General features: G+C 36.1%; 1 protein-coding gene across 3 annotated transcripts; it reads right to left on the reverse strand.

Moving 5' to 3' along the window:
* Positions 1-638: 638 nt before the first annotated feature.
* Positions 639-14525, reverse strand: SMIM31 (small integral membrane protein 31). Of its 3 annotated transcripts, none has more exons than XR_003526478.1 (3): positions 14241-14525; positions 6389-6474; positions 639-3641 (listed from the first exon to the last, which is right to left on the reverse strand). XR_003526478.1 is itself a non-coding variant. In XM_027636199.1 (3 exons), exons 2-3 carry the CDS (start codon positions 13477-13479, stop codon positions 3556-3558), a joined length of 198 nt encoding a protein of 65 aa, XP_027492000.1. In that variant the 5' UTR covers positions 13480-13497; positions 14241-14525; the 3' UTR covers positions 639-3555. The 3 variants fall into 3 exon arrangements, 1 of the variants encoding a protein (XP_027492000.1); XR_003526477.1 differs by lacking the exon at positions 14241-14525 and adding an exon at positions 13368-13481; XM_027636199.1 differs by lacking the exon at positions 6389-6474 and adding an exon at positions 13368-13497.
* Positions 14526-14792: the final 267 nt, after the last annotated feature.

The following is a 14792-nucleotide window of genomic DNA, read 5'->3' on the forward strand; positions in this document are numbered from 1 at the left end:
AGGTGAGGATTCTATGATACCTTCAATGTTCCAGTGTTTATACCTACAAATCATTAAAATTAGGTTTGTTGTGACTGGGCAATAACATAAGAAGTGATTTTATCTCTGTATAGTGGTATCTGCCAATATGTCTGAGAAAGATTCAGTCTTTGCCTGTACAAGAATGCTAAGTTGATTTACTATGGAATATTTTTAAAGTAATACAACTCCTTTGTAGATATTCTTATTTCGCAGTAGTTCAGCTTAAACAGTTTTGCAATCAAATTCTTAACTAAGAAAGTATATGGTGATCTGTTCAGAGGATCTCCTCAAGCGGACAGAAATTTCTTTCTAGTATTTATTGTTAGTTTTTGTCTTAAGAGAGCCTTCAAGACAAAGTTGAAAAACGTCTCTGCCTAATGACAGCTTCTGTTTGCAATAGTAATTTAGTAATAAGAACACAGTATTTTTTTACGCGTACACCTCTTTTCATTGTAAGGCAACATTTTACTGCCTATACCAGAATGACCTGGTTCTCAGTCCTATTGTACTCTTCCCTTTCAAAGTGGGATTTTAAATCTTCTTAAAGATATGACTCACTTAGCAAGGAAAGTAGGACATAGGTTGCTGAAAATATGGATCAAGAAGGTACACATAGATTTTTTTTTTTTTTTAATACTGTAATTTAATTAGTACACATGACATTTTTCAATATACGTACTGTGCTGGGAGGTTGGTTCTGTATATCTTCTATTAATTGAGAAACTGGAAAGTTCACTTTAGTTTTGGTTAGAATGTATACAAAAACTTGGACTGTAGCTGCCAAGAAGGATTGAATGTTCATGCCTGATCTGGCTGTTCCAAGGCACAATTCTGAGTTAAGTGCTCTCGTATCTTTAAGTCAACACCTAATATTTTTTTTCCTTGCTGTGTCTCCCTATAAACATGAGTTATTTCGGACGAGAATTTTGGATGAGGAACAGAGTTTTCAATCAAAATGACTGCTTTGTATATTAAATGTAATCAAAACAATAATTTAAAAAATAATTAAATTAATTAAAACCCAAAGAAACAAAGTTTATGATGAAACACAATTTCCTGTTACTTTTAAATAAAAAGTGTTAGAATAGAATGACTTGTAAACAGCTCATGAAACCACAAATGTCTAGTAGAGCATTTTCTCATAGAAAGCTTTGTTTACATAGAGATCTTCCATTAAATGTTTTTATATGACACTTGAAGTTAAAACCAATTATTTCTTCTGTTATATGTTCTTTAGTTACTGAAGTAGAATTGGCTTGAAGGAAATTATTAAAGTAGTGGGCATTTAAAACATCATTCAGTCTGTGGGTGGTTTATTCACTATGGTGTATATGTTCTCTGAACACAAATTTGCAAAAATAATTTGGTGTTTAAGCAAGGCAGAAGGTATTTATAGCAAACACTATTTCAATAATTTTTAAATTTTGCTAGTTTTTAAGCTTCACATATTATTTTTTCACTAGTTTGACTGTGATTTCAATACGTTTAATGAGCTCTAGGAAGGTTAAACCAAAAACCAAACAAACAAGGAAAGAAAATAAACCTGAACTTGTCTTATCAATAGTATGTACACTAAGAGTAACAGTTTCAGGGATTTTTATTACCAAGCCATTTAAAACAATGTAAGACTTTTTTTTTAATTTTATTTGAGAAAACTTTGCTAGAATAAAATTAAGTGGTTTATTATTTAATCTGTATTTAAAGTATAGAAAAAAATTTTAATACAAAGCTCTGTGAGCCACTTCCCTTGAAAGGCAACAGCTACCAATGAAGTCCTGCACCACAGACATTTCCATGTGCAAGACCAAACTGGACTCTTCTGAATGGTGGTTTTCTTTCAGTTCAGAGTTAAACAGGTGCTGTCTGCTGAGGGTCTTTTTCTTCCCTAGAAGCAGGATGTGACCAATCACTTTTTAACTCACTAAGAATAGGGAACTGGAATGCAGCTGTCCATGAGACACCACTCCCGAGCTCTTACTATCTTGCCTTTGCAGGTTTCTGAACCAAGCTGCAGGAACTCAGTGTCAAAGTCTATATGAGGCACAGGCTCCCACTGAGTTCCTACAAACAAAGCAGAATGTCTCCTGAACGTGTTGATATTTTCTGCTTATTATAAAAAGAGAAGAATTATATATTTTACTGTAGGAGGCTTTGACAAGGGCCAAACTGGACAAGTGTTCCTGGAATTGTCTACCATTACCAAAAAGCAATGGTAATTTAGATATCAGTTTTCATAGGGAATTGATTTGTTTTGGGAAAATAATTTTTGTGCTAGCACTGTATACATATCACACTTGGCTGACCAATAATGTAATGACAAAATATAGTATCCTTCCGACAAATGACTCTAGCATTTATTCAGTCGTGCATTAATATGCAGATTGATTGATTTTTAAATTAGTGGTTAATATCAAAAGAAGGTATTCTCTTTCCTGAAAAACACTGACAATCTGAAAGCAATACATCATAATTAGGCTTCTCAACAACTGCCATCTGAAGCTTTGTGATACAACAGGGTCAATTTCGTCATATTTTCACTCATGTTACTGTAGTGAGGAACAAAATTACTTCTTCCCTGTATATATTATTCCTTAAAGTCCATCCCAGAGCTCTTCCAGTAATCTCCTACTATGCCAAAGGGAGTCTTCTAACAATTAATCTATGAGCTACTTTGTCCTTCCCCTTGGCTTCTTTTTGCTTCTGGACAGAAGAGGCAATGTGGGTATTGAATTGGTAGTCGAGACCTAAGGAAATGGGTAGGATCCAAAAACCGGATAACTGGAGAAATCCTTTGTCTGTAAGGCAAGAAAGACCAGTTTCAACCTCAGGCTTAGAAGTTCAGCAGATCTTCCGGACTTAGGGGAGGAAGAGGTATTGATTGCTTAGCCATACTTGCTCTGTGAAGAAATTGAAGACTCCAGTACCAAGGCTGAGTGAGACATATTTGAAAAGCAGCAAATCAACCTGATTTTTGTAGAGCACACTATTTCTAAATATCTGAAATCAAAGGCAATATTGCATATAGATGCCATTACATTGGAGAAATAAAACAAAAAAAATTGCCTGGTACTTTTCAGTCATCCTCAGGAGCTTATTATGTTAATGTAACTAAATGACTATTATAACAATGCAGTCTTATTATATGAAAAAAATTATCTTCCTATGTTCTGTTGACTGAACAGATAGAAAAGTAAATACACAGCTGTTAAATATTCTTTATATATGACTGAAAAGTGGTGAAGAAACCAAACATAACTTCTGAATGCAGAGTTTCTCCTTTGAGAATTTAGAGCAGATGTGCTCTGTAAAATAAGCCCTGGTACTTTTATTAAGGCCATGAAGTGGGGTTGTAAAAAGGTGCTGAGGCAGCTTCATGGGTCGTGGTTCATTAACTCTAATTGTCACGTCTGGATTCCGTCTGATGGATGATCAGGTCCTTCCTTTCTCACATCCGTTTTCTCACTGTCTTCAGGTGACCAGCTTCCAGAACTGCCTCTTTCAGAAGTGTTTCCAACAGTGGACCTGGGTAGTATTCTAAACCACTTCAGTCATACTTGAACATTTCTTTTTCTTCTTGGATTTGCTCCTTTTCTTGTATCCTTCCTGTGCATAGTTTTCCTCTGGAGAGAATAAAACCATCATTAATGAAAACATTTTAGATTTTGGAGAGATTACGTTACATAAAAGTTTTCCTAATTGAGAAGACTTATTTTTGAAAGTAATAAAATTTTTACATAAATTAAAAAGAGAAAATGCAAAAGGTATATCAGCAGCAAGTGCCTTCTGATTTCAGGCTTGATATAAGGGAGTGAAGAAGCAATGTTTTACATACCGCCCACGTAAGACAACCATATAATTTATAGTGTGTGGCCATCTGTGTGTTTCCCAAGTTCTTGGGATTTTTATTAGAATTAACTGTGAACCAAAACCAGAATATTAACTCTACAGGCAGTGGAAAAGATGTGGAATAGGTAAAGAATGTTCCTCCCTTTATTTCAAGCTGCTTGTGACTGAAAGTTGTGTCATGATTGCTTGGAAGAAGAAGGAAATTTAAATAATTGAATTAATGGAATTATTAAAGTAATTAATGTTTTCAGACCAATGTCAAATAGCATTTCTCTTTTTAGCAGTGAATACATTTCATATGTGCATAGAACTACCTGTTTTCCCCACTAAAAATAGTTGAAAAAATTTCAGAGCTTGGAAATTTTTTAGCAAGTCTAATTCCAAAGCATAACTAAAACCTCACATCATTGTAGCAGAAGGAATAATCTTTCATTACCATGAGAGATTACAATTTGGTTGTTTTTTAGTGTGGTTTAAGTACTACTCTTTAAAGTAAGTAAAAAAAAAATTACATTTTTTTCAAATATTTATTTCATTAGTATGATTGGTAGTAGGGAATTTTTTGAAATCAAGAAAAGATCTGTAAATCTGAACACATTTTCTGAGTTTATAAAATCAAAGTCTAACATTCCATAAGTTTGTATTCAAACCATCTTTAGTTTTATCCCTGATATACTGTGCCAAAATAAAAAAATCAATAAACTCTAAGCATGTGAAACAGTTGCAACAGTTCACATGTAACTGGTTTTAAATTTATTGAGTTGTAGACCCTAAAGCTTTGAAAAAAATTCTCATAAATCCATTTTACCATTAAGTGCACACAGATAACTTTCTAGAACTTGCCAGCATTAAATATCTGTAAGTGTATTTATGTTTTCAATTTTTTTTGCCAAGTATATTCAAATTTTGTTAATGATTTTTTTCCTTCAGAATGCCACCATCAGGGGGTATGCATATCAGAATTGTCTGATAGTGATTTCTGAAAATCTTGTCAACATTTCTGTTTCTTTAAAAGTATTTCCAGTATTGTAAAATAGGAAGAAATATCACAAATAAACTGAGTATCCTACTTCCCACTTTTGTTAACTTGTTAAAAAGTTCACTTTAGTTATTGATAAATGCACTTCTATATAGCTATCTATATCATCTATGACTGTGTTATTCTATTTGTTTGAGTTTATTATATGAGCAGCGTTTTAATACTTTTAGTTATAAACCTAAAAAAATAAAATATGTATAACAAAATCAAACCAGAGTATCTTACCCCTGTTTCAATGTGCCTTGTTACTTTTATTAAAAGAGTCTTCCTATTTTGTAAAAAAAGCTTTATTTATTTAATTTTTTTGCAGCCTCCACTTTTTTATTATTTATTCTAGGTTGGGATCAAACTGATACTGGTTTAGCCATGGTACGGTAAGTTCATTAATCTTTAAGTCTGCAGTTTTCTCTATAGTGTCCATGTGCCTGAGAGCATTAATTAGACATGAGAACTGGTAGATTATTAAACAGCATCTCTGGTCTTTTATATCTCTGGTCTCATCCTACTTTTGTATTTTTATTGCCTGAAAATTGACTTTTCCCCTACATTTTATCTATAGATAAGGAGCTCACTGGCTTCATTTTCACATATCTTAACTTTGGTATGTTGTGGGCCTTTCTAATTTTCTTTAATAACAGAAGGAAGTGAGAGGAGCTTAAATGTATGTATAAACCATTTTTATGCAAAACTCTCACTTCTTCAGTCTCTAGTGTTAACTTAATTCTTTGGTTTCTACTTTTCCTTTGGGAAGCTCTACTACTTTCCTTCATTTTACAGTTTCATATGCATCCCAGTCCATCTTTTCAGATCTTTGACCTTTATTAGCTGTATAACATAGAATATAGTTTCTACTTTGATAGCATTCAAATCCTGAAATTCATCATTAGGGAGTTACTCCATTTCCAGCTCTTTTCTTTTGGACCACCACTAGTGGTTTTAAAATTGCAGTCTTTGCATAAGTTTGACATACTTTGATATCTGATCTATACAATCTACCATCAAAGAAAATGAGGCCAACATATATTTGACCTATTGCATAAATTTACAGCTAGGAAAAATATTGTATTCCCTCAGAAGGCTGCTGACGCCTTTAGATGTTGTGAAGTCTAGCTTGATTTTCTTTCTTTTCTTTTCTTTTTATGTTATTCCCTCATCTCCTTCTACTGCTCTGTACTTTCTCCATAACTGACTGGTCCTAAAGTCCTTACATGTCTGTGTTCTTACCTTTAAAATATGCACTTTTGGTTTTGCATCCCTCAAAAGTGCTGTTATCCAATTAAAATTGGATAACAAATTAAAATATTTGTCTAACTTGTTCTTTAATTATCCTGTCCTGTATTTGAGCTGTTATTAGACTGATGTCTCTGCTCTCTCCCTGATAACATAGCATTGTTCTCTCTTGTTTGTCTCATTTAAGCTAAGGCCTGTATCAAACACGGCTGATTTATGTTAGCATAACAAGTTCCAGATGAGCCATCCTACCTGTTCATATGGGTGTTCTTAACTTGTCCCACATGCAAGGAAAGTGCTGCTACTTTGCATCACAGTGAAAGAAGTTTTCAAGCCCCCTGTGTTTAAGATACATGAGTGTAAGTTCACACATAGCAGGAAGAGGAATGTAGACTGATTCTAGAGGGAGCAGGTAACAGAGAGTTACAGAAATGTAGAATGGAAGAGGGTGCTTGGGATTACCTAATTCTAATTTCTAATACCTTTGTAACTAAGTACCTCACAGTGTTTCAATTTTTTATAGATATTTTTGATATGAAGAGATTACTGAAAAACATGTATGTTTTTGCCTTAACTTTGCCCAATTTTGCCTTTCTACTGATGCCTTAAGCCCCTAATGTTTTTTTATTTCTTTTAATATTTGTAAGACTTGTAAGTTTTATAAGCAGTGAAAGTAGAAACCCTCTCTTCTTTGCCCTTGTTCCTTTCCCTTTTCCCTGTAGCACCCTTGTTTACACATTCCTTAACCCTCTTACCCCATTCTATGCTCCCCATATCAACCCTACTCCTGAATCCAATAGAAATGTTTAGTCTTTTGTCAAGGTTAGGCCTAGACAGTTGACAGAACAGCATATCTGGGCCTAAACCACAGAATGAAGTCAAGAATTAGATAACTATGTACCCTTTGTGCTCTGATGATGATGAAGATGGGATGAATGGAGGGTCCCGAAATGCACCCCAGACTCATTTTCAGGGGGTGGACCCCGGGGCGGTCCAGAGGAAAGGCCACAGGGTGGATACATCTGGGATTGGATGGATGATGTTATAAAATGTAACCTCTCGGGCACAGGGGTACGCGCGCGTCTGGTAACATCTTAGCCTTGGCAAATAAAACCCTTTCTTATCTCACCCCTAATTAACTGCTCCGGAGATTTTTTCAGCACCTAAATCCTACGGCAACACTACTTTTAATTCTGCCTCACTCAGGGCTAGTATTTTCTCTTTCTCCTGCCCCTCCTAACACATTAGGTTGTCTTATACTGAAATTACAATAACAATCTCTTAATATTGTTGGGTCTGGGTTTTTTTTAGAACTCTGTTATCTTCCCTCGGGTTGAAAAGCGTTTTTGAGAAGGTTTCTGGAAGTCAGAAACATCCTTTGTTTTGGAACAGGTAGTAAAGACATCTTCAGTTTAGAAGTTAATAGACTGTATTTTAGTGAAAGTTGCATGTAATTTAATCATAATGAGGACATATATGGATTTATTGACATTTTAAAATGTGTTTTTAAAATAATTTTTCTGCTTAACCTTAGGTATCATTCTTGTTTAGTAGTGAAATTATCTAGAGAAAGGGCGATTTTATTTTTAGTCAATGCACCAAAAACTTACCTTTGTTATAAACCAGAGGACAGATCTATGGCATTTTCACAGAAATCTACCTCCACCCTTTCTTCCCACTCTGTCATCCAAAAAACAGTATATATATCTGGAATTCAAGGCTATATAATGAAGAATACAGGGAACTAAAGAAAAAAAGTAAATTTGAAGTATGTTTCCAAGAGTCTAGCCAGGTCATGCAAAAGCCCATCTAAGGTCACTTGTCTATGTTTCTACATTTGCCTCTCTACTTCACAGGTGCAGTTCAGCACTGGCCTGATGGGAGTTGCCTGCAGTCTGTGGAGACAGAGGTAGTATGAGAGCTCAGGAGAACAGAAAGGAACATGAGAGCCAAGCAGAAGCATGGACTAATTTCAAATATCAGTCACATTCCAAGTGTTTCTAGGGACAAAATGAGTCTGAGTGCATGCTGATACATGTAGCTTTGCCATATCTTTAGTATTTTCTAGGGCACAAAGCCAGGAAAGATCCCTGAGATTGGTAAGCCCTTTTCTTTCTATATTCTTTTAGATATGAATTCTCCCGTACACAGAAAACTGGGAAGCCTCCATCCTACTCACAAAACATAGTCCTCAAAAAGTCTTTTCTAGACACCACTCACAGAGATGGGGTGCAAGAGTGTCATATTACTAAGGGGGAAAACAGAATTAGTAGATGGAGAGCAGGAGCTGGTGGAATAATCTTATTTATTGCCTTCTTCCAACCCAAACTGTTATTTTTTTACTCTGGGAAGGACTCCTTAACCTTGCTGGCACTTACTCTGATATATATATATCTCAGCAACATTTACCTCACAGGGAGAGGAAAATGGTTGTATACTTCTGAGTTTAGTAAGAAAGTCATCCAATCCATGAGTGTTACCCCACAATTCAAAAGCAATCCTATGACAGCAGTAAGGACTTAAAATAATATATGCTAATTCCTTAGGGATTCCTGGGAAAGTCTTAATGTTCACTCTAACTCCCACATCATCAGTTTGAAAACATAGGGTTGTTTTTTTTTCTTTCTTTTTTATCCTCCCCCCTAGAGCTTTTCAAAGGTAAATTATTTTCCCTGAGTTTTGCCACAAAAAGGAGTTATTAAACTTTAAAACCTATTTGTTGGGAGGACAGGGAGTGACTGGAAAGCACCCCGGTAATGTTTTTGTGTGTGGGAAGACTTGCTGTAGGCCTATTAGTTTTCTCCATAACTTTTAAGAGAAATATATATATGTGCAAATATATGTTGTACAGAGAAGAACAGAAAATATAAAAATACTCCCACAATAGCAACTTTATTTCTCTACCATTTTTAAATGCTTCATTTTAAATAATGAAATTTAGAACATAATTATAATATGGTCTCCCACTTTCAATGTCTTCAAATGGTTCAATGTTTGGGTTACTTAAATTTTGAGAATGTCCTATTCTTGTGTTGATCTCTATTAGGTGTAATACTGATCTTAAAATACATGTTACACCCCTCCTGCACAGTGGAGAACTGGCAGCAGCCATTGGAGCCTGTTTCATGATCTGGCCTTATGGACTCTCCTGAAAAGGGTATCTTCATTTGAAACGGGCCAGGATACAGTGGCTTTAAGCTGACTCATACCTCCAAAATCCTGTTTGGCTGGCTATGGTAGAAAAAGCATACTTTTCAATCTGCATGGTCACAAAGGCTCAGTCCTTCATGTATCAAGCAGACAGTAAATGCTAAGACTGGAGAGACAATGAAATTCAGAGCTGTGCTTGTAGCTCACATCTCTTACTGACTAACCACCCAGACACTTTCTCTTCTGTATAGGTAGTGAGGCACTGAGTTCAGGATATCCCAAGTCCTCACACTGGAAGAAGTCATTGAAAAACTCAAATACAGTGTTTAACACAGTCAGTTTGCCAACTCTACTTTCACAGAAGGCTGCTGTTTACCTTATGGTAGCTAGAGCTTTTTGAAATACCATTTTCATTATGTGAATCCCACAACTTACTCTTCATGAATATAGACAAAATCCTTCCAATTTCTGTGTTAGTGGCAGAGTTAAGGGCTTTGCACCAGTGAAAAGGGAGAAGGCAACAGGCTGCCTGTATGAAAGAAGGCATCTCAAAGAATTTAAGTAGTTTTAATATAAGTAAATTTTTTAAATAGTGGTTTAGTACAGCCAATCCTTCCTTTATTTCCACTATATGTATAGTTGTTTTTTGTTGGTTTTTTTTTGTAAAAAAAAATATAGAGAGAAATAAATTTTCTGGGGAAAAAAGAATTTCTTGCTGGTATCTTCCTTACTGTCCCACCATTTGGATTATGCTGTGTAAGTAGTGCAAAACAGTAAATTTCTTCGGCTGAAATTCAATTAGTGCATATGAAATCAAATTTCCCTGAGGCAAAACTATGCTAAGTAAATAGAAGTCCCTTGCATGCACCTGTGTTTGGAATAGCTTGTCACACTATGGAGATATGAGTGGCAAGACAGGCATTTTAATCTTCAGACTTGAGATTTCAGTTCTAACAGACACTGTTGAGAGCAAGGCTTCCAGGGAGTCATGTTTCTGTTCTTTGCAGGATCATTCTTCTCCAAGTAGCAGAGCTAGTGGCTCATGGTGACTAGACAACTCCCTCCAGTGGGAGATTTATTGCATAAACTCTACTTGGAACTGTTCTAATGACTGTCTCTCCTGGGCAGCAAATGCATCACAAGCCATTAATGTCTTGCTTCCTTTTACCTTTTTACTATAAATCTGTCATCTTTTATATTTCTTAGAACAAAACTCTGTAAAGCACATTGCACTTTTCTTCAAGAAGCTGTGGTTTGGTTCCTGAGAAGGATACAGATCAAACAGTGCAAGAAATTAAAGTCAAGGATTACCTGCTACACCCAAGAAAGAATCAAGACTGCTTCCTGACCATTATTCCTTATATAAGAGCAACAATGGCGCTGGAGCATGAAAATTGTGTTCCATATTCGTTGTGATAGTGGGTTTAGCCTCTTCTAAAAGGGTAGCAGGAAATAAATGCTGCTGCCTCCTTCAGAATGACACATGACTACAGATTCCCAGTTTCCATTCTTGTCAGCTTTTATAATCTGTGTCTTGTATCTCAGTTTGTGCCAGATGCTGGCCTGTAGGCCTCTAGCTGTAAAGAACAATATGTAATGCCAACAAAAAAAGGTTTTGTAACACATGCAATGAGTATATTCTTGATCTTACATCTAGGTTTTCTGTAGACTTCTGTACTGCTTCCAGTAGCTACTATTATGCATAGCATAATGATGCATGCCTTATTTTAAATTTTGTTTTCTGAATTAAATTTCCTTATGACTAATCTAGTGAAGCACTTCTGTATTTTTCTGTAGTGTCCTTCTACTTGTTCTGTGCCCTCCCTTAGGTATCTCAGTTGCCTCAATTACTGAATTAATACTCTTGGATCTCTTTTTTTTCTTTTGTCAGGTAGAAACAGACTTTTGAAGGAAGACATTGTGTTTACATTTCCATGGATTATTGCATTTTCCCAAAGATAGAATAATCTTATAGAACATGCCCTCATTTTGCTGAGGGAGGAAAACTCTGTTCCACTGAAGTGGTACACTGAGCATTGGCTTTTCAGCTGGCACAGGAACTGCTGCTTTGCACTATATGTTCTGCTATACAATGCCATGATAAAATACTGTAATACGATGTGAGATTGGGACAATTTCCTTCAAAAATTGCTTTAGAAGCTTGAGAAATACAGCATAATATTTCTGTTTCTCATTTTTCCTAATCTAAACAAATAACTGAAGGATACACGCTGTGTTCTGTGTTGTGGAAAAAGCAAAGACATGCAAGCTTACTGGCCACAAGAGAAAATAAAACAAGCACAGACATCCTCCCACAATTGTACAACTATCTCTACTTAAATAACTGAACTGAAATAACTGGATTATAAATTAGAATTCTTCTGTAGCCCTCCTTTTCTGTTCAGATAACATGTATGATGGAAATCAAAGGAAATTCCTTTCAGCTATGAGTAGAATGTACTGACCTAGGGCTGTATGAGCATGCTGAAAGAGCTATGAAGAACATCTCACCGAAATATCTGTTTCAGTTAGCTTTGTATTAAGACATGTTTCTAACAAGACAGCCATCAATGTTAGCACAAAGCGAGTATATGTTTTTTATTCCCCTGTTGCCACTGTATCTTAGGCAGCAGGCTTTCATACAGATTCCCCGCTTTCCAGGTTTTACTCTAAAGATTTTAAAAAACATTGTGGGAGAAGATATGAACATGGTTGAGACTCTGTTATTGCAGAAGGACATTGCTAAATTCAGGGGTTGTTTCACTAGCACAGTAAGTGGGATTTGTTCTCACAGCAGTTCTGTCCAAGATCATTGCATACAAGGTGCTTTGAATACTGGGAACATAAGAACCAGGCCTGATGAGGGCACACCAAGGTTTTTGATGGATTTGGTGCCAATGAGCTCTTACATCAAGAGTCTACTCTCATATAGTCCTCAGCATGAGACTTAGCTTTCTCTTTGCAGACTGAAAGTGTGGCTGTGGTGATAAAAACAGGACAGTGAGAAGTTCTCATGCAGTTTTGACGCTAAGGAGATGCTGTCAAAGCTACTCAGACTATACCTCTGTTGTAAGTTACTGTGGAAGCTGAGGGCAAGGAAGGATACCTAACCTTGTCTTTGCGCAATGGAAGGCATAAGTTTAAAATCAATATGATTTCATTAACTCCCCTTTTTAATCTCATAAAACACGCGTGTCAGTTAGAGACCAGCGAAACAATGTCTCATTTTCAAGTTCATGCCTATGCAAAATTTGTTAGTTGCCATGAGGACTGCATTCCTTATAGCACATGATTCCCCCATCCTCCTTGGAGCTGAGGAGTTGCTCAGCTTGTTCTTGCCGTGTCAATGCAACGGACTTCTCCCAGGGAAAACTGCTTGTGTCCACGCTGTCTCAGTGAGGTCAGTTCTCATGGCAACCACACTTTATCTGCAGAAATGTGCACTGTTTTTGAACAGTTTCCCCTTCTGCGTAGAAATGATGTAAAGTGCAAGGGAGCAGAAGAGCAAGAAAGAAAGCTAATTGACATGCAAGAAGCAAGCACTGCAACACTTCCTCATCTTTAATACTGATAGCTATTTTTTCACAAATTATTACAGCCCAAAGTTTTACAATATGACACAAATGTTAAGAGCATTCCATTGGGGTTGCTCAGTGACATGTCCATAAAATAAATATTTTTTTAATACAGAAGTCAAGTTAATGCAGGGTTCTTTACTGTCAGATATGGCAGAAACCAACAGCCTGTATTGCTGTGTACCTCAGGAGTTTATTTCAATCACTTTCTCCCTACCTCCTTTTGCTACTCAGAGGTTACTTACAGTGCTGATCTCGGTTGTGTGGCACAGCTCCATCTGAGTGAGCAGATCCAGCTGTAAAAGGTCTTGTTCCCATACCTTATCTCAATTTCTATGCTTGTGACTTTTATTGATGCCTTAACTGATTACTCTCTGCCCTTCGTATGCTATTCCTAAACCAGTGTCAGGTACTGTAAGTCTACCAGCAAGATAAATCACAAAACCTATAATTAGAATATTAGTTAGTAAAACCTGTAAAGTACTACATTTATTTTAAATTATTACCTTCTTTGTTGTCATGGGAGTCACTGTAGATAGAAGCCAGGGTAAACAAGGTGAAAATGACAAAAGCCAGCAAGATGAAAGCTAATTCAAGGTTTGTGAAGGGCAGATCCATGAACTGCTACTGCTTTGCCTAGGAAAAAGTGTAAACATTTACTTGCCGGACTGGATGTGGAAAGGGACTGCTCTCAATAGAGTAGTTAAATCTTTACTCAGGAGGATACTAGATCCTGGTCAAACTGGTTGAGTAACTTCAGCGGTTAAGAAGGAAACAATACTGCTGGCTCATACAAGAATTTAAGCTCAAGCTCTTTTTACTGAGGGCGCAGAATGTGCTGTTGCTCTGGGGGACATTTATAGCAGTTATTAAAGTAAAGCTGCACTTAACTGTATGTCCATATACTATATTTGACCTGTCCAAATATGTCTATATGCTATGTTTATTTTATATGTATTTGTGTACAATGCATTTAATAACAGGAATATGTTTGGACTCTGAGAGAGTAATAGAAAAACACTTATTGAAACAGAAAGTATCTGTAATGATCTGTAGGATAGCATAGATTTTCTTTATGGAAAAACTCTTAGATATAAAGAAATCTACATCCTGTTAGTGGAAAGTTTAAAACATATCAGAGAAAGCCTGAACATTACCACCAAATTACTAATCAAATCACAATAAATAGTCCAGGAATTCTGAAGTTAATGGAAATTGACAGTGTTAAATTGCCCACAGGATTTAGCTCTATAAAGCAGTCTCCCTGAAATCTTAAAACCAAGGAGTCCAATACATTTGTACAGAGTTTTGTGAAAGATCAGAAGCATATATATAAAAAAACCCCAACTTGTAGTAAATAAAGGGAAGCCAGCACTTACTGATTGCCAGGGAATTGCCTATATATTCCATTGAAATTTCTTCAAAATCATCCCAGTTCTATAAAATGGACTGAGTTAATTACTCGAAGCTGGAAGGATCTAACGTAATGTGATACCCTGATGCTTTTCAGTTGCTGCCTGGCTCGCAGCAGGCACAGTCCACATCAGGCCAGAGGGTGTGAAAGTGGCAGGAAAAGGCACAGCTCAACAGGTTTTTTTCTTGTACCTGCCTACAGGATGCTGGTGATGTGCACGCAAACTGAAGCAACAGAGGTTGTAACATTGCCATTGGGGCAGTCAAGACTGAGATTTGCACATTGTAAATCATGTTGAATTTTAAGCCCTAGTGAAATATTAACATGGTTGTAAACAAGACTAACAAGTATAAGAAAGAAACCCAGCTCAGTAAATGTAACAGCAAGAATTTTGAAATTCAGATACATACTGATGTAAGCAATAATTATTAGAATGATACAGCTGTGTCACTGAGAACCAAACCTGTATAGATGCAATTTATATGAAAAGAGATCCTTTTGAAGGACCCTACAGATT

This window comes from Corapipo altera, unplaced genomic scaffold (assembly GCF_003945725.1).
Source record: "Corapipo altera isolate COAL_440 unplaced genomic scaffold, ASM394572v1 22b, whole genome shotgun sequence".
NCBI lineage: Eukaryota > Metazoa > Chordata > Aves > Passeriformes > Pipridae > Corapipo > Corapipo altera.